We start from the raw sequence: 26,410 nt of genomic DNA, 5'->3' as shown, positions 1-26,410 counted from the left end.
CAGCATGGTGGCAGGCAGGCCTATAAGCAAAGGCCACCCCGCCCCATATCCCATGACAACCACAGAAAATGGAAAATACTAAAATGGCCAGGAGGATTTAAATGAATTAAAAATCTAATTAAGTATTAATTTAATTATATTGAGAATATTACGAATGCCAAGAAAATATACCAAAGATAGAAAAAGGTAAAAAGGTGAATGTAGTTTTCCTAACCTGGTTGTCAGCTCATCTGTGTTTTTTCATATGCAAGTCAAAAATGAATACTAAACTCTTCCAATATTATTTAGTATCTGTATTTTTAGCAGACTGCCATCAACTTCTACTTGTTTTATGCATTAAAAGTCACCTAAAAATTCCTGCCAAACATTTATTAATGAGTGTTTTCTTTCTTGCGTGTTACAGCTGTAATGAAACATGTCCGAATGGCTTTTTCGGTGGTAACTGTTCCAGCGCGTGTGACTGTGGTGGTGGCCCCTGTGACCCAATGTATGGAAAGTGTCTGCTCAGTAAGTTCCCTTCCTGCTATGAATACAGTATAACTTTTATGCTCATCATAATTATTTTGTGGGCTCATCTTTTATCATTATGATTTGCATTTCTTTATTAAATAAGCATCTCATGAGTATTTATGTATCCATCCAGTCAGTATTGACCGGAAATATTTGTTTAAGTGTTGCGTGTTGTGGAGACCAACTAATCTATTATCAGTGATGAGTAAAAAATTCTCCTAATGCGCAAATTTCCACTGGCTTGGGAGAAGTCAAAGTAGCAAAGTGAGCAGCTGCCTATCAATTAGCTGGCAGTTGCTTAACCGCTTAACTACCACCAATACAACCACCTCTCTGAACTGGACCCTTTATCTATTTATTTATTGTTTTATTTAATGTTGTAACAGTTTATCCAATTTAGTGTCGACGTTGACGTGATCAGAATATTTGAATTCGGAACCCTGTTCTACATTCTTCCAATCAAAGCCTGAATCCTTACATATGCGTAAAGCGTCAGGGGATGTTAACTCACCCTTGTCGCCGCCTCTGCCCGCTGCGCACCACATTATGTTCCAGTTCTCGAATACTTCCTCCTTCACGAGCTGGAAAATGAAGTGTAAAGCACAGTAGGCCGAGTCGGACACAATGACCTAAGGCAGTTTGGCTTAGAACTGATCGCTGAGCATTGTGCATATATGTACATTTTCCCCTCTTTTTTACCCAATACAGCAACGGCTGACTTTTTGATTGCAGCACAGAAGCGTTGTGGCAGCTCTGGAATACAGCATACTGTGGCTGTACTGCACTGCTTTTCTCTTCACCTCTCCTCTCTGTGATAGAACGGCTCAGAGGCACAGGTAGAAGCAAAGTACCCCTCAGGCCACACTATAAGGCTCCTCCCACTCACAGATGACACAATCTCTTAGCAGTGTTTGCAACTGCCATGGCAGTTTTTCAGAAAGGGGGCATGACTACCCAACAAACCCTAGATTTTATGGCACCAGTGGTCATTTTTGTAGACTATTTTTCCTGCTACTATGTTATAATGTCTGCTGTCTGCAGTAATAGTGTGGATTTTATTTTAAAACCAGAGGTCTGCTTTAATAAGCCAGCAGCTAGAGGCTGTGATAAGCTAAATGTTATTCTTTACTCCGTTAATGGAGATTTGCATATTAGGATATTTTTCTGCTAGTTAGTAACTAATATATCTAGGTTATGGGGATTGGTGCCTACCTTGATGGTCCCTGGTCCTGTTAGGAAAAGAGAGGTGGGGTGTGATATCGCTTTAAGGGTTTGACTACTCTCCTTTACTTCAGCATGTTATTGCATTTATTTAGTTTTAATTCAATCTGTTATTTATTTTTTTAAGACAATATATTCCTGCTCTCATATTGTGACAATCATTGAAGTGACACGCATTCATTAGTAAAGGTTTATGCTTTTCCTCCGTAGCCTCCAGCCAGAAAGGAGCTATAATTGCTGGAGTTCTGGTCCCCATATGCCTGCTCTTCCTCCTCTGCTGCTGTTGCTGTTGCTGTGGGAACAATCAACTGGACAGTAAACACAGGTGAATAGCAATCTGCATTAAAATCAAATTCTGTCGCCAAGCACAAATCCTAGCGGAAGACGTATTCACAAACTTTCAGTGCAGATCTTACTCATTAAATGAAATGTAGACAGCGTGTTTTTTTCTTTTTCTTTTTTTAGACAGGGCTGGCATATCACTGTCACTCGGTATTACTTCCCTAGACAGTTTCTTCTGCAGCTTTGTCTGTAGTTATCAATGAATCATTGAACTTTTATTCTTTATTTATGATTGGTTGTTCTTCTGATAAGATGTTTTTAAATGTAATGCCACTTTTGACTAATGTATCCATGCAAAACAAATCCTTTTGTAATTCCGTTTTCAGTTATTCATACTCATAATGATGGTACTTTATTGATGTAAATAATCTAACAATTTTAAATCTGTTTTTCCTCTCTGCTAATGACATGAATATGAAATGAACATTAATATAGCACTTTTTTCCTGCTGGACTCTAAAGCGCTAGAGCTGCAGCAACTAGGTTGTGCTCTATAGGCAGTAGCATTAGGGAGTCTTGCCCAATGTCTCCTTACTGAATAGATGCTGGCTAACTGAACAGGAAGAGTCAAGATTCAAACCCTGGTCTCCAGTGTATTAGGGATAACAGGTGTCAATCTGAAAAAAAATTTTTGTCCATTTCTTGAAAATACACTTGCCACCAGATTGCATAATCCATACTCAGCATATGACTAACCATACTTAATCAATGTCTTCAGTGAAACCTTCTTTTCAGAATACTCTTTTGGTTCACATTAGGGATGGTCAGAATGCTGATCTCCGACTCCAACACAACAAGCTCATCTCTAATTATGATACATCGGGCCATATTCCTAAAATTTCAGTAAATTGCCATGTGCAGGGAGCACACAGCAATTTTACCATTACTTGAACTGACACGGTAGCACATGTTGCGTGATTAGCGTAACCCATGTTACATTGCTTGAGTAATGCACGCTACACAAGTTACGCTACTTGCGTAACATGCTCTTCTCCAACAATTCTTACCTAGGTAACAGGGGCCGTGCTAATGCAATGAGTGCAAGCTTGTCAGTGTAAGTAACGGTAAACTTTAATGAACTTTTGTGAATGTGGCCCCTTGTTTGCTGAAGCAATATGAACATATCAACTGCTCTTCTAAAAGTTGACCTTGAGTCCACCTCTTCCAATGCTTGACCCCTCCTAACAGTCCTTAGCGTGATGGAAACCTCCACTGACCAACAGGGAAGCTCTTGAGCTAAACTTGCTTTACTAATGGCGGCCACTAATGATCCGATCTTTTTCATTCAATCTAACCATTTCTGTGTAATATAAGCGAACTGACTAAATTATTCATTCAATATACGGTATATTGAAATCTATGTAATATAAAGGTAAATTGGGAGAGTATATTATATATTCACCCAATTTACCCTTATATTACATAGATTTGGTAAAGATTGGATCGTTAGTGGCCACCTTGTGTCTTTTTTTTTCAAATTTCAGCAATCTATGGGGTTGATTTACTATAACAAATAACATGCCTTATCAGATTTAACATGCCTTATCAGAGTTAGCATGCCTTATCAGAGTTAATAGGCCTTTTCAGAGTTAACATGCCTTATCAGAGTAGCATAACGAGCTCTATGCACTTATGCCTGCTAATTGGCAATTATGAGAGCTCCACTCGTCCTGCCCTGAGCCCCTGTGGGTCCAATTACTTTAAAGGACATTATCCCCGCACATTGATTTGCCACTTAACAGGAAACTTGACAGGCAGCCTACTGAGCCAATCAAAGTGAGGGGATAATGTCCTTTAAAGTGATTGAACCCGCAGGGGCTCAGGTCAGGGCAGGATTGGACTGGGACACTAAGGGCCCACCGAGGAAGTTTCAGCCTGGGGCCCGCCCCCCCCCTCCCCCATCCCCCCCCTCCCCCCGCCCCATCCCATTTTGGGCTCACATATACATGTACTCTAGAAATTTTGCATGATTTTATGGTAGGGAATAGATTATAAACACTTCTGAGGACAGTGTCCAATAGGGGCATGTCCACATGCGGCGCGCGCAGCGCGCCACAGCAAAAATTAATGAGTGTCGCCACGCACTGGAACATGGGCGTGGTCATGATGGGTCATGGGCAGACTTTAAAAAAAAAAAAAACACACAAAATAAGTAGCGGTTGTATTCACAGAGATTAGGTCCGACCAGATACATTTTAGATAAAATCATCAAGTAGTTACATGCCTCATGATAATTCATCAAATAGTCAAATGGCAGCAGATTTTCCGTCAAAATGCAATCAGATTGGCGGCAGATATCCCCACAAAATACAAACAGATTGGCGGCAGATATCCCCACAAAATGCAATCAAATTGGCGGCAGATATCCCCACAGAATGCAAACAGATTGGCGGCAGATATCCCCACAAAATGCAATCAAATTGGCGGCAGATATCCCCACAGAATGCAAATAGATTGGTGGCAGATATCCCCACAAAATGCAATCAAATTGGCAGCAGATATCCCCACAGAATGCAAATAGATTGGCGGCAGATATCCCCACAAAATGCAATCAAATTGGCGGCAGATATCCCCACAGAATGCAAACAGATTGGCGGCAGATATCCCCACAAAATGCAATCAAATTGGCGGCAGATATCCCCACAGAATGCAAATAGATTGGCGGCAGATATCCCCACAAAATGCAATCAATTTGGCGGCAGATATCCCCACAGAATGCAAACAGATTGGCGGCAGATATCCCCACAAAATGCAATCAAATTGGCGGCAGATATCCCCACAGAATGCAAATAGATTGGCGGCAGATATCCCCACAAAATGCAATCAAATTGGCGGTAGATATCCCCACAGAATGCAAACAGATTGGCGGCAGATATCCCCACAAAATGCAATCAAATTGGCGGCAGATATCCCCACAAAGTCAGGTCCCCTGTTAGTGGGGGCCCCCATGCTGGAAAGGGGTGCAGTGGGCACAGAGTGGCAGGTGGGGGGGGGGAAGCTTCCCCCCCCCTCCCTCACCTGGAGCTCCCCCCTCCCTCACCTGGAGCACCCCCCCCCAGTTTAGGTAGGTCTAATATCCCCCCCAGCTTGGTAGGGGGGGCAGTGGGCACACAAAGCGGCGGGGAGGGGGGAAGCTTCCCCCCCCTCCCTCACCTGGAGCCCCCCCCCCCCCCAGTTTAGGTAGGCAGGCCGCAGGTCACAGGTGTCCCACAGCGCAGGAAGGGGGGCAGTGAGCACACAGAGCGGCGGGGAGGGGGGAAGCTTGCCCCCCCTTCCTCACCTAGGGGCCCCCCCTTCCGCACTCCCCCTTCTGCACTCCCCCTCCCTCCAAAATGTCAGCCAGCGGCAGCGAGCGGAGAATAAGCTTACCGGCATGAAGACATCAGTCATCAGAGGAGATCCATCGCTCTGCGTGCCGCTGGCTGGTCTCCGTCTCTCCTGCAATGCACTGACCAATCACGCTCTTGCAGTACTTCCTGTAAGAGCATGATTGGTCAGTGCATTGCAGGAGAGACGGAGACCAGCCAGCGGCACGCAGAGCGATGGATCTCCTCTGAAGACTGATGTCTTTATGCCGGTAAAGCTATTCCCCGCTCGCTGCCGCTGGCTGACATTTTGGAGGGAGGGGGAGTGCGGAAGGGGGAGCGCGGAAGGGGGGGCCCCTAGGTGAGGGAGGGGGGAAGCTTCCCCCCTCCCCGCCGCTCTGTGTGCCCAATTTCCCCCCTTTCTGCGCTGTGCCAGCTCTGGGGCCCACCGATTGGATCATCGGCAATTCGGTGGGTCAGTCCGGGGCTGGGTCAGGTCGAGTGGAGCTCTCGTCAATGCCAATTAGCAGGCATACGTTCGTAGTGCTCGTCAAGATACTCTGATAAGGCAGGTTAACTCTGATAAGGCATGCTACTTGTTATCGTTAATCAACCCAATTATGTCTGGCATTTTGAAAAGCAGTGGAAGAGGAGGAGTTTGGTTATACGGTGTGCGAGGCCACTGTCTCACACTGTGTAACCAGTAGCAGTAGGGTATTGTACCGTGTTAGCCATTAGTAAAAGCAAGAAGTTTTAAATCAGAATGATACCATTTATTGGCTAACTAAAAAGAATAAGAATAAGCAAGCTTTCGGCCTTGCAGCCTTCGTCGGGCTTAAATCCTGTTTGCTTGCAGGCTGATAGTACAGACAGCTTTATACATGCAACATCAAAAGGGAAAACATAGATTTTTTTTTTCAAGCGTAAATACATGTCATTAAGATGCCTTAAGTGAAACAGTACATCTAAATGGGGTGAGAGGTTGTTAGCTGAGATAAAAGCAAGAAGTTTACACAGTACAATACCCTACTGCTACTACTAGCTGAGATAAGAATCCTTGTTTATACCATGCTCACAGACCTGGGAGTTGGACTGACACAGAAGTATCGTAAATTCTGAGTTCACAAGTTCAGCTATATAGGCTGAGAAAGAGTTTAATTATCGTCAGCCTCATACCAATATAAAAAAGTTTTTGTCCTTATTCAAGCCCTTGTCCACAGCTTTGAACCAATTTATACATTTTGTTTCTGCTATTAATCGATCATTTGACGTTTTGAAGCCACCCTTCAGGGCAGTGACACGAAGATCATACATGCTGTGTCCATTGGAACAAAAGTGTGTAGCAACTGGGAGTTCAGATTTGGTATCGTTAATAGTGTGCCTGTGTCCATTCATATGCTTCCCTTTTGATTTTGCATGTATAAAGCTGTCTGTACTATCAGCCTGCAAGCAAACAGGATTTAAGCCCGACGAAGGCTGCAAGGCCGAAAGCTTGCTTATTCTTATTCTTTTTAGTTAGCCAATAAATGGTATCATCCTGATTTAAAATTGTGTAACCAGAATGAGGACTTTCTAAAGCAAAGGGAACAATTCAGGGAAACTAAGGAAAGAAGAAACCATGTGAAAAGGAAAGCCACAAAGTTTTTATTCAGCAGCAGATAACACTTAAAACTCACACATGAAGCGATCTATTTACTGGAGATCAAACACATTACATTATTACTTCACATTGCTGTTCAAAAATTGTGGTATATGGTGGTTGTTAGTCTCCGGAGGTGATATTTATATATATTCCCACTCTGCCACCTAGTGGTGATTCTACAAATGTATCTGTTTACTAAATTACATCTTCTCCTAGTTCTCCTTATTTATTTATTTTTTACTGAAAACAAAATTGAATACTATTACAGTCAATATCATCATCCCTTAATACATCCAACTCATTCTGGGCTCAGCAGCTGAAAATCTCTTGTTTGGCCTCCTGTTGACACACATGTCCTGCAGACCATAAAGGAGACACAGGGGTCCGGATGAGGAGAAAGTGGGGGGCCAAATGAAAATCCAAAACCCTGGAGAGAAAACTCTGTACCCTAAATGTATTTCAGGGGAATAGTTTTACTTTTGATTTGGAGGTGTTGGCTCAAGCTGTGGCTTTAACATTATGGTCCATAAGCAATACACTTCTTCTCAAGTTTTCTCCTAGGTGATATATTCACACCTTACCAATAAAATGCATTATAAGCCACCAGCAAGCAAGAAAATACTCAGGATCATTTTATAGTACTTTTTCCCCTGCATTGTGGTACTTTTTTCAATTGCTAAAATGTTGTTTTGACCTGAAGATGAAAAATGATCTCCTAGGAGAAAACTTACTAGAAAAAAACCCATATGTCCTAATTTTGTCTAAAGCCAACAGGCCACCTACTACCAAATCCCCCAAATCTCTACATGAATTGTAATTCAGACTGACATATAGTTGTATCACAGCCCTTGCACACTATTGTTGGTCATCTGGGGGTAGGACATGGCTGTATGGAAGCACATAAAGGGCCAGGTGGTGGGATCAGCAAGAGGCTGTACAAGTATAAGGTAAAAACTTTAATCTTCTGCTTCATACAGGAGTCAGGACAGGAAACAAGGAGGATAATGTCCACTATGATATAGGAACTAACGGTACACTACAACTAAAGCTCCACTTCTGTCAGGGTTTTTTTATGCATGCATTAAGAGGAATTATGATGGGTTCTCGGGTGGTAATCTCATTAGATGCAGAAAAGGCCTTCAATGTAGTGGACTATGGCAGGTCCTTCAGTGATCGAGCATTGGTAGCACCTTCATTATGTGGCTCTGGATCTTGTACACCACATTTAAGTCCAGGGTCACGACAGGACTTAAAGTGAACCGAGCACCTTTTTAGCACTCAGGACATCTCTATAGCACATGAAAAATGCATGCCAACAATCTGTTTCATTATTAAAATAAACTTTCATTTACCTTTGTATTTTGCAATCAAAGTAGTATTTTTAGCCTGTTTCAGCAGACCTGACAGTCCGCAAAGCTCTCAGGACGCTAATTCTTTTATTGAGCTAATTACCCAGAAGGACTGTTTCTTCAAAGACCTAGTGTGTGTCAAACAGTCCTAATTACCCACCCCCTTTGTTGAGAGAAAAGCTATTGTTCACTTATGGGTAATTAGCTCAATAAAAGAATTAGCGTCCTGAGAGCTCTGCGGACGGTCAGGTCTGCTGAAACAGGCTAATACTGCTACTTTGATTGTAAAATACAAAGGTAAATGAAAGTTTATTTTAATAATGAAACAGATTGTTGGCATGCATTTTTCATGTGCTATAGAAATGTCCTGAGTGCTAAAAAGGTGCTCGGTTCACTTTAATGTATCTCCTTCCTTTCCTCTTACTAAGGGAACATGGCAGGGATCCCCAACTTTATATTCTGTGGCTGTTTAACCTCTGGCAAATGCTTCTCCAGTCCAGCGAACAGGTAGTGGGGTTAAAATTATGCTCTAGGGTAGAGAGGGTGTTACTTTATGGTGATGACCTGCACCTTTACTTGGCACACTCAGGTCCTCCCTGATAGCCATCTTGGATGATATTCTGGAATATTGTAGATACTGTGGTTTCCAGATAAACTGGGAGAAGGCAGTCATTCTTCCCCTGGATTACCCCAATGCAGTGGGTATCATAATTCACTTACTTAAGATTATAAAATTACTTGAAATGATGCTGATTGCAACAGACTTAACGTTTAGTCAGTGCTGCAAAAGTTAAAGGACTGAAGTGGGGGCTGGTACACACCAGAGCGGTTGTGAAGTGTTTTTTAAAACGCTTGCAGGGGCAAAACCGCTTGACTAATGAAAGTGAATGGGATGGTGCACACCAGAGCTGCTCGTTTTTTCCACAAACACAAACTCAGGGGCTGCAGCATATTTTAGATTTCTGAGGCATTTCTGCCTCAATGTTAAAGTATAGGAAAGTGGAAAACAGCTCTGAAAAACGCTAGATCAGAGCGGTTTTCACAAAAACGCTCCAAAAAAGCTAGGCATGTTTAGAAAACATATCTAAACATGCCTAGCATCGCTCTGAAATCTGCTTCGAAAACCTCTAGCGTTTTGCAGATCTGCTAGAGGTTTTTGGTGTGCACTGGGCCTGAGAGTGATATGGAGGCTGCCATACTTATTTCCTTTGAAACAATACCAGTTGCCTGGCTGTCCTGCCGGTAGTAGAATATTGGTAAATTTACAATCGGTAAAATGTATATCTATAGTAAAATATTAGTAATAGATACTGATATACTACTAGAGCTAAACATTAGTAAACCTAACCTTAAAGGAAACCTGAAGTGGGTAAAATAATTAAAATAAACACATGACGTAGCTGCAAATGAATATTACATACTAACCTCACTGTCAGTTCCTCTCAGAAGCTCTCATTTTCTTCTTTCATCGATCCTTTCCAGTTCTGACAATATTTTGTCAGAACTGAAATATACCAGTTACTGTCAGTTAGATATCAGCAGCTGTCAGTTATAACTGCATGTGCCAGGTAATGTCTATGTTTCCCTATGGCTCAAGTGGGTGATATTATAGTTAAACAGTGTGCTGACCAGGAAGCTCTTATCAGGGCCGGTTCAAGTAACAATTGGGCCCTAGGGCAAAATTAGCCTGGGGGGCCCTCAACAGACACCCCCCCCCCCCCGACCAAAAAGCGTCATTGGAGGCCCTTTGTTGCAGCCAAATTTTCCTCCTGGGCCCAAGAGCTGGCTGCTGACCGTCCCCCAATCACCTCCCAACTTAACAGACTCTGCAGAGTCCCTGGGGAGCAACAGTTAAGATGGGGGAGGGACACCTTGGGGGCCCCTACAGGCTCTGGGGTAATTGCCCATTTTTTCCTATGGTAGCTCCGGCCCTGGCTGTTATGGGGTAATGGCCATTTTTAAAATGGAGGACAGAGAATTCCATTGTTCACAGTGGACAAATGGGACGCAGGAGAGGAGAAAGCAATCGAGGAGTAGACTACACAGGAGGTAAGTATGACCTGTGTATGGTTATTTTGACATTTTATTTTCAGTTCAGGTTCTCTTTAAGGCCACCCCCCCCCCTCCCGGGCACTCCAATACGCAAACAACCCCCCAACACACACCCCCTTGCCTCCCCCCCATAACCTGGGTGCCTACAGCGCCCGATAAATAGCGGGAGTCTGGGCCGTCCACAATGCAAAAGATGACTACGTATAGCGGGCTGTTTTGCATTGGGGGCGACCGCAACTCCTGATATTTATCGTGCGTTGTGGGCCAAAACTTCCGCTGCTAGCGGTTGCCCCAATTTCCTGCTTCCACGCAAAATTATTCTGTTGATATGGAACCAAGCCTTAAGGTGGTCACACACCATACAATTAAAAGTTTACTTTAACTTAATCAAGAATTGTATGGTGTGTGATGGATTCTGAAATTGTATTCAACCAGAAAAAAAGTGTATTTAACTATTCAGTACATTTTTCTCTCGATTATTTAAACCAACCAATTTTTTGGAGCATGCAATTGTTTATCCTGAAATTGTGGCAATCTCGCATTTCCGTGTGTGGTACATCGAATATTCTGATCGAAACCTCCAATCAATCGGAAAATTGGATCGGAATGCTCGAAACAAAACAAAATTCCTTTAGATTGTAAGCTCACAAGGGCAGGGCTCTCTAACGCTTACGCGTCTTGGATTTTGTTGTTCATTTCGTAGCTCACACTCTGTTATACATTTTATTCATCATGTTACCTCTGTCATTGTAACCACCAGTTCAGTATTCTGTACCAGTGTCCATATTTGATGTATATCATTGTCTGTATCATTATGTATCCCTTGTTTGTTTTCCTACTTTGTACAGCGCCACGGAATATGCTGGCGCTTTATAAACCAATAATAATACTAAAATAAATTGTATGGTGTGTGGCTAAGAGGAGGTGGATATCATATGTCCATAAGCACTCCGTATGCTTGAAATGTTTCTAAACCAAAAGGAAATGTCCCAAAAAGCTAAAAGAAACTTGTGCTCATGCTGGCCTTCAAATTATACGTCGAAAATTGGGGATGTAGCTTCAGAAATTGAATAGGAATCGGGGGTGGGGGTAGAGAGGGTTTTGGGGAGGACACAACCAAACCAGGACCGAGTTGTGATATGGTATGATTGGGCTTTCTGCATGAATTGGTTGATGTACAGTACTGGCTGTAATCATGCCTGTCTAATGTGGCAGTCTATTCTAAGCAGACAGTTTTCTATGAAAAACTGTTTACAAAAATGTTTTCTACATAGCTGTTTTATTAGAGACATAAAAATAGCCTGTATTTGGGCTGTAAGTTAACCACCTAGAGTAGCAGAAAACCACATTGGAATTCTGTAAGTAAAGCAGGACTTTCTTTCAGAAGGACTTGTGAAAAGATCAGGTACTTTAAGAGAACCTGAGACAAGAAGCGTTTCAGGTACCATACTTACCTGGGGCTTCCTTGAGCTCCCTTGAGGCCGCTTGTCCCTCACTGTCTCCCCGGGTGGCTCCTGTCACCCGCAATAGGGCCCGAAAGCCAGGACGATTCGCGCTTCATCACGCATGCGTGGCCAGGCGCGCTCCCCCGTTGCGCTGCAGCCCCTGGGAGTGTTCTGCGCCGTAGTACTGTGCAAGTGCAGAACACTCCTAGCCCCTGGAGCGTGACGGGAGCACTCCTGGCAGGACCACACATGCGTGATAAAGCGTGACTTGGCCCGGCTTCCGGGCACTATTGCAGGTGACAGGAGCCACCCGGGGAGACAGTGAGGGACGAGCAGCCTAAAGGGGGCTTAAGAAAGCCCCAGGTAAGTATGGTACCTGAGATGCTTCTCGTCTCAGGTACACTTTAAGAGTAAAGTTTTGATACAAGTAGCTCCCCAAAGCCACTGCTCTGATAAGCGGCACTTTGGGCGACCATGTCTTCTGTGGGTTCCGCTTCAAACCGAATTTGTGGTTTTCTCTGCTAATTCCTCATGTGTATTTTTCCTTCTCATTACAGCTCTTCTGATGCAGATGAAGGATGTTTATCAAGAATGAAGCACAATTTCCAGGGTACTCTGATAAACATAAGCTCCCTGTTATCATGCTGTTCTGTTGGGAACAATAAAGTTTCCTGGGTTACAGGTAAAAAACACTGGTTGAATGTACCTGACTGAATGTACTTATGGTTGTTGACTATATAAAACTCTTATATATTTATAATTACTATCGATACAGTAAAAAAATGTGTTATACTTGTTTTTAGCTCCTGTTGTTTTATTTTGTAGTGTCTCACCATGATGCAGAACTTCCTTTCAATCATAGCTTCATCGAATCTCCCTCCACGGGTTGGCTTTCGGAAAATTCATTTTCTTCATTTGAGTCAGATGAGGAAGGTCCAGTCTATTGCGTTCCTCCAAAAGAAGGTAATGTTATGTAACATTAATTTTTGTCAGCTCTTATTACAAATAGAAGTAAGCAGGGCTGGATTTACCATAAGGCACTGTAGACACGTGCCTACAGGCACCTGATGAATGATAGAAAGGCGGTTCACTCTGCTTCTAGAGCGCCTCCCTCCCAATGCAAAGTCCGGAGCAGAGAGTAAATGAGAGGTTACTCACCGAGCTCTCGACATTCCATTGACGAGATCTCCCTTCAGTCAGGGGAACCTCTAGCTACTTAGTACTGAAGGTACCTCTGGCTACCTAATACTCAGGGGCGCCTATAGCTCCCTATGACTGGCAAAGGAAGTAACGGAGAAGTCATAGCTGGACCAGCCAGCACACTTGCAGTGCGGTTCGGTGGGGGTTTGTAGGTTTATGGAGGGTGAAGTCTAGGGTGCCTGGACATCTGTGCCTATAGGCTCCTGTTAAGTAAGACAGCTCCATCCCTGGACGTGTTTAAATCCAGACTGAAAACCCACCTGTTCAGTTTGGCATTTGCAGAAATATAACTTTTGTTGTGTGAATACTTCATCCTACTAATTACTGAATCTGAGAGAGCCTAAGCGCTTTGAGTCCTATGGGAGAAAAGCGCTATAGAAATGTTATTGTATTGTATTGTATTGTATAAGTAAATCCGGGCCTGGAAGTCAGAGGCAAGGAAGGGACCATCAGTTTATTTTTTTAGTATCACAGATATGCTTTAGTGCCTTTTAAAGGGAATCTGAAGTGAAATGAGATAATGAATCATATGTGTAGTACAGCCAAGAAATAGAACATTAAGATCAAGATCAAGATGGCGCCGGACCCGGACGCCTCGGCCACAGGGCTCCGGCCTTTTTCTTCCATTTGAGGAGGTCTCTCCCTCCACTCACCTCTTGCTTCGTCTTGTGCTGGGGTAAGAGGCGGAGGGCATCGGTGGAACCAGTCTGGCCCCGCAAACAGCCACGGACCGCGGGTGGGAAGGCAAGGAAGCGGTGAGCTGCTCGGAGAGGATCAGCTGTTCGGGAGCCCACGTGCAGCATGGAACTAGCTGCACGGAGCTCCGCTGATCTGCCGCCGCTGCCCCCGGACCATCAGGACACCATCCGCGCCGCAGAGGATCAGCTGTTCAGGAGCCCACGTGCAGCATGGAACTTAGCTGCACGGAGCTCCGCTGATCTGCCGCCGCTGCCCCCCGACATCAGGACACCATCCGCGCCGCAGAGGATCAGCTGTTCAGGAGCCCACGTGCAGCATGGAACTTAGCTGCACGGAGCTCCGCTGATCTGCCGCCGCTGCCCCCGGACATCAGGACACCATCCGCGCCGCAGAGGATCAGCTGTTCAGGAGCCCACGTGCAGCATGGAACTTAGCTGCACGGAGCTCCGCTGATCTGCTGCCGCTGCCCCCGGACCATCAGGACACCATCCGCGCCGCAGAGGATCAGCTGTTCAGGAGCCCACGTGCAGCATGGAACTTAGCTGCACGGAGCTCCGCTGATCTGCCGCCGCTGCCCCCGGACCATCAGGACACCATCCGCGCCGCAGAGGATCAGCTGTTCAGGAGCCCACGTGCAGCATGGAACTTAGCTGCACGGAGCTTCGCTGATCTGTCGCCGCTGCCCACGGAACATCAGGGACACCATCCGCGCCGGAGCCACCGACCCCCACACAGCATTTGAGGCCCGACGACCAGGTTTGGCTCCTAGGGAGAGGCCACCATACTCCGCACACTCAGGGGACAAATGTCATGCAGGCCTCCGTGCAGGCCTCCAGCGGTGCGCCCGGCCGCACAAACAGCCACCGCCACTCCATGTGTGCAGGAGGCCTTACCTTCCGGGTCTCCCACGTGGTAGGGGGGTCCTTTCCAGACGCAGCCCCCAGCCCTTATCAGGGTCATCCGCCACCGCCGAAGCTCGTATCGCCCACCACTCAGCCGGAAGGACCAGCGGTGTGCCTGCTCCACCACTCAGCCAGGCACCTGGCGACTTTCCATGGGGACAGACTCTGTTTCGGACTGTTTTTTTTTTTTATCCTGCAGCCCTGGGGTGGGACTCTGCCTCTGTCTCTCTCCTCTTGCCCTGGCTCCTTCTCTTCTCTCTTCCTTCCTCAGTCTTTTTAGCTATTCCTTCTCTTTTCTCTCTTTTCGCTGTCCACTTTTCTCTCTTTCGCTGTCCACTTTTCTCCAGGACACACGGCGGGCGTCTGGAGCTGCTGCGGAGCTGAGCGAGCGCCACCGGCAGACGGCCACCGGCTGCTCCCCTCACACAGCTCTCCAGACTTCCCCACTCGTCCGTCAGTATAGCTAGTGTGCTGTATATATAAGTGCTGTGTATATAAGTATATGCTACTTGTTCTACTGTACCTAACTGTATATGTTGGACTGCATGCACGTGTTTGTACCATCTCCGACCCTGTCTGTGCCAAAAATAATTCCAGGTACAACCCCCGTTGTACTTGGCGAAATAAACGTGATTCTGATTCTGATTCTGATTAACTCAGAAATCATCCTTAAGGTAGCCATAAGGTCATCTAACGATTTGGCTGTGCGATTGACTATTTGATTCGATCATTTGAGGGAATCGTGAGAGAATCGAGTGTGTTCCAGAACTCTTAATCGATGAAAAGTGGCTGATTTCATGTCAAATCGAAAAGCTTAGTCGGATGCAAGATATCGGTCCATCGCACATGAATCGGCTACTGTTCATATGTCATTCGATCGACTCTGGATAAATGTTTGCATTCAAAGCATGGAGACACAACATTGGTCAAATCGAATGTGAAGGTGAATCGCATAGGATATCGTTTGTAGTGTGTGGGTTACTAGAGTGTTTAGGGAGCTCTTTAAATCACTAGTGATTTTCCTAAATGCTCTGGCAATGTAAATGGATGGGATAAATTCCACTACAGTGATTGCGATTAAGAAAATCACAATCGCAGGACATGCAGCATTTTGGGAGCGTTTCCATTCTAATGAATTGTATAGGAGCAGGGAAATCTCTCTCAAAATCGCTAGCGATATCGCAGTGCAGTTTCTAGGCTAAAATGCACCCAGGGCGAGGGAGTAAAAATTGCACAACCCCCCCAAACAAGGTATGGGTGCCCGCAGTATAGGTTAGCCAGGTCTAGTTGCACTTAGTATAGGTCCCCCCAGTATAGGTAGCCAAGAATAGGTACCCCAGTATAGGTAGCCAGCATGGGCGGCGCCAGGGGGGTGCAAGGGGGTGCTCAAGCACCCCCTAGAATTGTCCAAGCACGCCCAAAGCACCCCCTGGCGTGAACTGACTTCAGGCGTCTAAGAGATGCAGAGTCAGTTCATAGCGGCAGCCCGAAGCAGCAGAGCAGGGCTACGGTAAGATGGCTGCCCGAAGCCCTGCTCTGCAGAATTGGAGTCTGCAGTGCAGGGCTTCGGGCGACCATTTTCCTGTAGCCCTGCTCGTCGGGTAATGCAGGCTGCAGGCAGAAAGTCACGTGAAGGAAGAGGATCGTGGGAGCTGCGCGCCACAAGGAGGTCGGGACAGGAGGAGGTCGGGACAGGAGGTCTTCTGCCTGTAGGTGAGTAAATGGGTTTTCTTTTCTTTTTCAGGTGGTGCTGCTGATTGTGGTCAGAACTGCTGAGGATTGTGCATATTGTGGTCAGATCTGCTGAGGATTGTGCATATTGTGGTCAGATCTGCTGAGGATTGTGCATATTGGGGTCAGATCTGCTGAGGATTGTGCATATTGGGGTCATATCTGCCGAGGATTGTGCATATTGTGGTCATATCTGCTAACGATTGTGCATATTGGGGTCCTATCTGATAACGATTGTGCATATTGGGGTCCTATCTGATAACTATTGTGCATATTGGGGTTATTGAACGTGTTTTTTGTTCAAATCTGCTCACATTACGTGTATTTTCTTTAGAAAACCTGCACAATTATGTGAATTTTCTGGGGAAAGGGTCACCAAAACTTGGGCCCTCTGTCTTTGCGTTGCACTTTTAAAGGGAACCCGAGGTGAGAATAATATTGAGGCTGCCATATTTATCTCCTTTTAAGCAATACCAGCTGCCTGGCTGCCATGTTGGTCCTCTGCCTCTAATTCTTTCAACCATAGACCCTGAACAAGCATGCAGCAGGTCAGGGGTTTCTGACAATATTGTCAGAACTGACAAGATTAGCTGCATGCTTGTTTCTGGTGTAATTCAGTTCACTACTGCAGCCAAATAGATCAGCAGGGCTGCCAGGCAACTACAATTGTTTAAAAGGAAATAAATATGGCAGCCTCCATATCACTCTCACCCCGGGTTCACTTTAAATTACAGTTAGCCCCGCCCTCATCCAGGCAGGACCTCGCCCATTTTTTTGCCACCGCAGGTTGTAGACACACCCATTTTTCGCTTCGCGCACCGCAGGTCATCAGCTACCCCGGAAACTGGTCCAGCACCTGCATAGCACCCCCTAAAAAAAATTCCTGGAGCCGCCACTGGTAGCCAGCTATAGGTCCCCCCAGTATAGGTAGCCAGGCATAGGTGAGCCAGTATAGTTGCCCCTGGTATAGGTTAGCCAGGTAGGTGCCTCCAGTATAGGTAGCCAGTATAGTTGCCCCCAGTATGGGTTAGATAGGTAGGTGCCCCAGTATAAGTTAGATAGGTAGGTGCCCTCAGTACAGGTTAGCTAGGTGGGTGCCTCTAATATAGGTAGCCAGAATAGTTGTCCCCAGCAAAGGGTAGATAGGTAGGTGCCCCCAGTATAGGTTAGTTAGGTAGGTGCCTCCAATATAGGTAGCCAGTATAGCTGCCACCTGTATAGGCTAGCTAGGTAGGTAGGTGCCCCCAATACAGGTTAGATAAGTAAGTGCCCCACTATAGGTTAGATAGGTAGCTGCCCCCCACTATAGGTTAGATAGGTAGCTGCCCCCCAGTATAGGTTAGATAGGTAGGTGCCCCCCTAGTATAGGTTAGATAGGTAGCTGCCCCCCAGTATAGGTTATATTAGGTAGGTGCCCCCCTAGTATAGGTTAGATAGGTAGGTGCCCACAGTATAGGTTAGATAGGTAGCTGCCCCCAGTATAGGTTAGATAGGTAGCTGCCCCCCATAATGAAGGGGGGAGCTGGAGCCACAGGGAGGGCAGCCCGACCTCTCCCTCCCTTCCTCTCCCAGACCCTTCGTGCTCCCTGCTCAGATGCAGAGTGAAGCGCAGCAGGAAGCGCTGTATACAACTCACCTCCCTGCATTCCAATCGCCGCTCACTAGCTGCCGGTCTTTTCCTCTCTGCATAGACACGTATACACACGCTGCTTCCTGCTAAACAGGAAGCAGTGTGTGTATCAGCGTCTATGCAGAGACGAGTCCAGTGGCTAGTGAACGGCAATTGGAACGCAGGGAGGTGAGTTGTATACAGCGCTTCCTGCTTCGCTTCACTCTGCATCTGAGGGGGGAGCACGGAGGGCCCGGGAGAGGAGAGGAAGGGAGGGAGAGGTCGGGCTGCCCTCCCCACGGCTCCGGCTCCCCCCTCCATTACAGCGCCCCCCTCCCAACAGTGCTCAGGGCGGCGGCACGGGCCGTACGGCCCTAGAAACGGCCATGTGATAGCGCTTTGTGCTTTATAGTGGGTTCCAGGCCTTATATTGTTTCCAGTACCGGGAGAATTAAGAAACTTCAGTTGTTATATATGCAAAAGAGCTTCTCTGAGCAGTTTAGTCGGCTACAGTGCTATTTTCTGAGGCACTTATACTTCAAAGAAACAGTGAGAGGCAGCTTCAGATAATATTTTTACTGCATGGAAGTTTAAACACTTCACTCCAAGGGTTTTTCCCCTTAAAAAACCAGAGCAATTTTCACCTGTCAGCGCTCCTTCTTTTCATTCACCTATAACCTTATTACTACTTATCACAACAAAACAATCTATATCTATTTTTTTCCCTCACCAATTAGGCTTTCTTTTGGGGGTACTTTTTGCTAAGAATTATTTTATTCTAAATGCGTTCTAGCAGGAAAAATAAGAAAAAACTCATTATTTCTCAGTTTCCGGCCATTATAGGTTAAAAAAATTATATGCAACTGTAATTAAAACCCATACATTTTATTTGTCCAATTGTCCTGGTTATTGCAACGTTTAAAAATGTTCTCTAGTACAATGTATGGTGCCAATATTTTATTTGGAAATAAAGGTGCATTTTTTTTAGTTTTGCGTCCATCACTAATTACAAGCCCATCATTTATAAAGTAACAGTAATATACCCACTTGACATACATATTTAAAAAAGTTCAATTCCTAAGGATTTATGATTTTTTTTTAAATTGTATACTCTTTTATTTATTTGTATACTTTTATTGGGGAGTGTGGGAGATAAGGGGTTAATTTTAAACGTAAGTCTGTTAGTTAAAAAAAGCTATATATATATATATATACACCTCAAAATAAAACCATGAGACTCTTTTCTTTGCTACTAATCTTCTACTAATTATCCCTACTGCACATACAATTCAATTATATCATACGTTTTTTTCTGCTTCAGTGTCACTTTAAGGTACCCATGCTCGATTCATTTTTTTATTTTTACAAGATTTTGATCTATTAGATCATTTTATCAAACCTACCACACACCATTCAATTTTCAAACCAATCAACCTCATTTTCCCAACACATCTGATCAGATTTTTACAGAAAAAAATTGAATCATCAATTGTTTTTTATCGATCAAGAAAAAAAGATTCTTTTCAACTTCTTCTCTATTCAATCGTTTTGTTTGAATAAACAGGAAAATCAAACTATTTGGTTGTACCGTGTATGGGCACCTTTACACTTGTGCAGTGCAGTGATCTCATGGCAGGGCAGACTGCCAGTGGATCACCGCACTATTCCGTACTCAGATGATCCTGCGGCAGAGTGCACCGACAGGGCCATATGCATAGGGCCGCCCCACTCTTAGTGACGTACTCTCTGCTGGACAGGTAGTACATCACTGGGATTCCCGTTGGTCCGTCGTTTACACTTACGGTAATGCATGGATGACTTTGTGGCGGCTATGTGGCAAATTAACTACTTCCCGTGCAGTGCATTGCGTAGGTGTGAAATTCTCCATTGACTTAGCAACAGTGGCGTAGCCAGAGGTTGCGACTGCATTGGGGCCCTTGGGCCAGAGGACCCCAAAGGGCCTTCCCTCACCCAGAGTATTAGCTCTTTATTGGTCCTGTGCTGGTAATAATCACTCCTACAGATGCTTAGAATAGTGGTAATCATTAACAAGCTGTTCCCCATCCCCTTCTCGCACCTCTGACACTGTAGTTGTCCTTGGCAGGTTTTGGTGCACCATATCAATTGTTATATATAGAGTGCTTGCACCGGGGCCCATAGCTCCTTAGCTATGCCAGTGCCACTGCTTAGCAGCCTCTTGCGGTAAAAAGCTTACCACAATGCCACAGAGTAAAAGTTGCACAATGTGTTAATGCTATATAAACATAAGATAATATTGATGGTTGATGATGAATGACATGATAATGATTCTGACTTGTATGCTAATTTAATGCAAATTCTATGCAGCTAGGAAATTGGCCAATTAAAAACATTTGCTGTCAATACTAATTTGCCCAATTCCAAGCTGCATAATATTAACACTACATTTGCATAAAGCTAAAAAGATTAGCATATCACTGACCATCTCTAATAATGGATACTTTTATAATGTGCATGATATTCTTCCTCAGGCCAGACTTTGGGAAACGGATTGTTAAGTTTGTGGGACAAATGCACGAGAGTCTGGTAAAGTTGTCATCTGCAGGGAAATGTTATTGTTAATCATGCTGAAAATGTAGCATCCGTTTTGCAATTAGAGCAACCCGCGTTACCTAAGTAACGCAAGCATTGGTAGAGTAACACGTGCTACACAAGCTGTCCAACACAACTTTACCTGACTGTCATGCATATGGTAGAACTTACCAAGGGCAGCTGCAGTGTCAGAGAGGTGTAATCAGAGTAAGGAAACAGTTATCTATCACCATGCAATGCACATATTGAGACGTTCATTACTAGCCAATAATATGGATGAAGGAGGGCCCCTAGTGGGTCCCTCTTGTCCAGGGGCCCCAGTGTGGTCACAACATCTGCATACCCTATTACTATGCAAGTGGTGATCTGCCGGGGGAGGGAGACAGCTCTGCATCATGGTGCCAGTGGGGATCTGACACTTTGATCAGAGGGGCCTAAAGCCATGCCTGACTAGATCCGGCCGCAGAGGGATCGGGCAGTTCAAATGCGCCCACATAATATTTATAGGACATGGTGCAGCATGGGGACGCTAGACTTGGTGCCTTGTCAGATTATATCCAATGACGCCGCCTCCAGCAACTGTATTGCTCCAGAACGGGCTATGTCTGACATAAGGACAGGAGCTGGGGGAAACCACTATCGGACCAGACAGGCCTGACAGTGGATTGGAAAGGGTTAAGTGTGGATAAGGTTAATGAATGGTCGATAGACATGTAGGGGCTATGCACTGTGAAAAGATGGAAGTTATGGCAAAGCCTCATACTCACGGTCACTGAACCCACCGACATCGGGACTTGATCCCTTGAGGATAGGATTGATCCTCCACAATCTAATCGAACATGGCGTCCATTCAAAAACAAACAATCGTCTCGGGTGGGGTGTGTCGCGAAACATCGTTTAATGAATTTTCGTTAAAACGATGTGTGATATTGCAAAAAAAATTGTTCATCACGCAAAACCGTTTGGAAAAATTGCTTGGTGGGTATGGGACTTTAATGATGTCACCCTGTAAACACTGACTTACAAAGACAAGTGCCAAGAAAACAGGACCAAAAGAAAAGCAATCAAGAAGCATTTACCCAAATCAACTAATTATTATCCTTTCAAAATGAACAATAAGTATTGGCGTTACCTCCAATGAACTATTCAGTGGAAGAAAATTCACCTGCACGGTTACTGGTTAGGCCAGTATATGGGTGGAGTGCTACATGATGGATTGGGGTGGATGACTTTTTATGTTAAAAAAACACACATTACGCATCGCTAGTCTCAACCAGCTTCATCGAGTGGTAATATTTTAATGCATATGAACCTAATAACCTATAATAATATACTAATGTGATGCGAGGAACTTTAAAAAGATAGAAATGACAGACTGACTGCTTCTGTTATATGTACTGTGTAGACTGACACATTTGTGTATTAGTTTGGCCTCAAAAGATAAAAGTAGGGGTGTTAGCTAAAGATAGCGAGATTGCTCTTTTGGCATGTACAGTAATTTGGGCCAAGCTGCTAAGGTCTGTACCTCGAATAGCCCTTTAAACAGCTGAATTACTAATATCTATGCCTCTACATTACAGGAATGTCTGTCGCTGACATTAATGGATTTCAAGAGATAAGCTCCAAATGCAACATGTTCCCCGATGTGATGGCTCTCAGTGCAGAGGAGGTTTCTCTTCCATTTGCCATACCAAGGACATCTAGCATTGCCAAAGCCAAGAGGCCATCTGTATCCTTTGCTGAAGGAACCAAGTTTGAAAGCAGAAGATCTTCCACAACCGATACCCCTAATCTTGCGCGAAAGCCAAAACTTGCCATAAGCCTCCCGAAACTGCCGTCTGTACAGTCACAAGCAACGAATGAAAATGAGTCTCAGCAGGATGAGGACAGCTCTGAACATTATGACACAGTAAGCCCCAATCCAGAACCAGAAGAGCACCCTAAGCTTCAGAGAAATGCTCCAGTTGGGAGACGAAGGACTATGTCTAATGCTCAAAAGTCAACCTTTAAAACTGAAATCACAGAGTGTGGCCTAAAAGACTTCAGCTCTGAAGCAAAAAAGAAAAGCCACAATCTTACTACGGTTTATGTGAGTGTTGGTCCTCCCCGGAAGCCTTACAAGCCTAGGAGGAGGTCAGAAGGCAACGTAGATGGTGCAGTTCAGGCTGTGTTGAAACGTTTTGGAAGTTTTCAGAAAGGGATTCCAAAACCCGTTAGAAAAAGCTTGTTGCAGCAATCTAATTCTAGACTTTCACAGATAAAGAACTCTAACGAAGAAGATTCAAAATTCTCAAATAAACATTCATCCACTGGTAAGCTGCATGACAACTCGGCAAAGAAACCAGTTAACCAGACATCTTCTATCCTGAAGAAAAATTTCCCTGAAGATGGACATGACAGCTGTGATAAGCCTGAGAACATGTATTCCAACTTGCATGAAGCTGTGACCTTGCAACCAGGGCCCGATACTGATATTGCTGAACACATTTATCAGACTCCAGATGGTGGGGAAAACTCAGAACCAAAGTATGAAAATGTAACCATACCTAACAATTTCGTAGAGAGTGAGCAGAACCCTTCTCCCCTATATGAAGATGCACAAATGACCTCTGAGACATAAAGTTCTTAAAGGACAATGTATATATCACACAGTAACTTCTTATTGTTGGTTATGGTTTATGTAAGAACAAAGTTACATGAGCAACCTTCTCCTGTTTTTATTATTAGGAAAATAACACAACTCTACTCATTTTGTGTTGAAGTTTCTCTTGAAAATTACAAATGTGTAATTACAGATACAGAGGTTGATTCACAAACCTATAGGCCCCTGCTTAATTACAGCAGTGACAGCGAGTGTTATAATCCCCTGAGCACAGGGCCGCCATCAGAAATTTTGGGGCCCCTCACACAACATCAAGCCTGGGCCCCCCTACAGACTGCTGTGCACGCCCAGTACAGTGCCCCAGTATAGCCAGTACAGTGCCCCAGTATAGCCAGTATAGTGCCCCAGTATAGCCAGTACAGTGCCCCAGTATAGCCAGTACAGTGCCCCAGTATAGCGCGCCAGTATAGTGCCCCAGTATAGCTAGTATAGTGCCCCAGTGTAGCCAGTATAGTGCCCCAGTATAGCCAGTATAGTGCCCCAGTATAGCCAGTATAGTGCCCCAGTATAGTGCCCCAGTATAGCCAGTATAGTGCCCCAGTATAGCTAGTCTAGTGCCCCAGTATAGCCAGTATAGTGCTCCAGTATAGCGCCCCAGTATAGCTAGTATAGTGCCCCAGTATAGCCAGTATAGTGCCCCAGTATAGCCAGTATAGTGCCCCAGTATAGCCAGTATAGTGCCCCAGTATAGCCAGTACAGTGCCCCAGTATAGCCAGTATAGTGCCCCAGTATAGTCAGTATAGCGCGCTAGTATAGTGCCCCAGTATAGTCAGTATAGCGCGCCAGTACAGTGCCCCAGTATAGTGCCCCAGTATAGCTAGTATAGTGTCCCAGTATAGCCAGTACAGTGCCCAGTATAGCCAGCACAGTACCCCAGTATAGTGCCCCAGTATAGCCAGTATAGTGCCCCAGTATAGTCAGTATAGTGCCCCAGTATAGCCAGTACAGTGCCCCAGTATAGCCAGTATAGTGCCCCAGTATAGCCAGTATAGTGCCCCAGTATAGTCAGTATAGTGCCCCAGTATAGTCAGTATAGTGCCCCAGTATAGTCAGTATAGCGCCCCAGTATGGGTAGGTGGTGCTCGTCCCCGCCGCTGTTGTTACCTTAACAGCGGCGCTCTCCCCTCTCCGGCGCGTACTTTCCAGCAGCATCTCCCGGCTGCTCTGTGTGAGGCGGCAGGAAGCATGGCAGCGGCTTCCTGTAACGGCGATCTGTATTGCCGTTACTATGGGAACCGAGCCATGCTTCCTGCCGCCTCACACAGAGCAGCCGGGAGAAGCTGCTGAAAAGTACGTGCGGCGGAGAGGGGAAAGCGGCCGCTGCTAAGGTATTAACAGCGGCGGCCGCTGGGGGAGGGGAGGTGGGAAAAGACCTCTCAGGAGGTTAATGCCTGGGGGGGGGCGGCCCGAGGCTGCGGGCCCTAGGCCCGCCCCGGGCCCGTGACGGCAGTCACGCTTGTACCCCCCTGATGGCGGGCCTGCCTGAGCATGCTATGCAGCCATAGTATGCGCTGTTAAATTATGCTCGGCAGAGCGTAATTTAACATTGCATGCTATGGCTGCATAGCATGCTCAGGGGATTATAACACTCACTGCTCTCATTAAGCAGGGGTCTGTAGGTTTGGTGAAATTTTTTTCTACACCAAAACAAATCAGTGTACTGAACTGAGCTTAAAGCCGACTAAGGGTACGTACAGACATACGATAACGATCGTTCGTTCTGAACGACGAACGATGTTAAAGGAGGTATCGGCCGATGATCGTTTGAAGAAAGGCTACTTTGAGCATCGTTCGTGTACGAACGATCTTGGAACGAGCGTTGCGTGCGCAACATGATGTATAAACTGATTTCAAACACAAGTGTCAAAAAGAACTGTTTGAGCATGTGCAAAGCTTTGAGAACGAACGATCAACGACCGATCGTTGTACAGACATTACTTTTTGAACGATGGTCGTTGGAAAAGATCTGGCAGAATGGATCGTTCTTTACCAACGACATATCTCGTTGGTCGGTCGTTTTAATGATCGTTTGTGCACTTTTTACAAACGATCGTCGGGCAATGCCGTCGTAACGATCGTTTCAAACGACTATAGTCGCATGTCTGTACGCACCCTAAAACTCTAGCAATACACAATGAAAAGTCTTTATTCCACATAAAGGTGCTGAAGAAATCTGTGCTGTGCTGCTCTTTGTTCCTGTGCTTGTTTAGACAGATTAAAGTGTCTAATTGGTTGTTTATCAGCAGCTGTAAGTAGACTGGTGGAGCTCGGGTTCATTGCTCCCTGCAGACTAAATACAACTTGTAAATTTAAATTTCCATAAGGCAGTGGCGTAGCTAAAAGCCTCATCTACACGCGTAGATGAGGCTGCGATCCGGCGGCTCGATTAGCCGCCCGATCGCCTCTTTCGCGTCCCTGCTCGTGCCCGCCGCGTCCCCTCTCGCCGCGCGTGCGCCGCATTCGATTCCCCGCTCGTCCCCGCCGGTGGCGCTTATCTTCCGCTCGATTCCCTGCCATTGTCCCCTCGCGGGGAGCGAGCAGGGAATCGGCGGAAGCAAGATCCGTCTTGTCGTATCTTATCAATCGAGCCGCATTAGCAGCTCGATTGATAAGGAGGATCGGAGCCGCATCTACGCGTGTAGATGCGGCTAAAGAGCTGTGGGCCCCGATGCAAGTTTTACAATGGGGCCCCCCAAGCACTCTATACATAACAATTGATACGGCGCACCAAAATCTGCCAATGGCAACTACAGTGTCAGAGGTGCAAGAAGGGGATAGGGAACAGTTTGTTAATGATTACTACTATTCAAAGTATCTATAGAAGTGATTATTATGAGCACAGGACTACTAGAGAGCTAATACTGTAGTTGAGGGTGGGCCCCTCTGGCCCAAGGGCCCAGATGCGATCGCTACCTCTGCACCCCCTATTGCTACGCCCGTGCCATAAGGCTGGTTTTACACTTGTGCGGTCTGGTTGTCCTTCAGCAGGAGAGCCTGGGGGGAGGATAATCACACCATAGCTAATACCCCATGAACATGACATTACCCTGCAGCAGATTGTGCTGACAGGGTAATATGCGTAGCGCTGTACTTGCTGCTGGACAGGAAGTAAGTCACTGGATTACTGGAACACTGGATGCGTGCTGCCCAGGGCCGGTTCTAGACAGGCA

The 26,410-nt window shown here is 45.5% G+C and overlaps 1 protein-coding gene across 1 annotated transcript in view; it reads left to right on the top strand.

Moving 5' to 3' along the window:
* Positions 1–23,326, top strand: part of SCARF1 (scavenger receptor class F member 1) — a 62,172-nt gene extending 38,846 nt beyond the window's left edge. The window contains exons 7-11 of the mRNA XM_068265998.1: positions 404–507; positions 1,942–2,056; positions 12,423–12,547; positions 12,691–12,828; positions 22,158–23,326. Coding sequence (XP_068122099.1) covers positions 404–507; positions 1,942–2,056; positions 12,423–12,547; positions 12,691–12,828; positions 22,158–23,197 — 1,522 coding nt within the window. The 3' untranslated portion in view covers positions 23,198–23,326. The remainder of the gene's footprint in view (positions 1–403; positions 508–1,941; positions 2,057–12,422; positions 12,548–12,690; positions 12,829–22,157) is intronic.
* The last annotated feature ends 3,084 nt before the right edge of the window (positions 23,327–26,410 follow it).

Source organism: Hyperolius riggenbachi, chromosome 2 (genome assembly GCF_040937935.1).
Source record: "Hyperolius riggenbachi isolate aHypRig1 chromosome 2, aHypRig1.pri, whole genome shotgun sequence".
Lineage (NCBI taxonomy): Eukaryota > Metazoa > Chordata > Amphibia > Anura > Hyperoliidae > Hyperolius > Hyperolius riggenbachi.
This window is presented reverse-complemented; position numbering and strand designations above follow the sequence as displayed.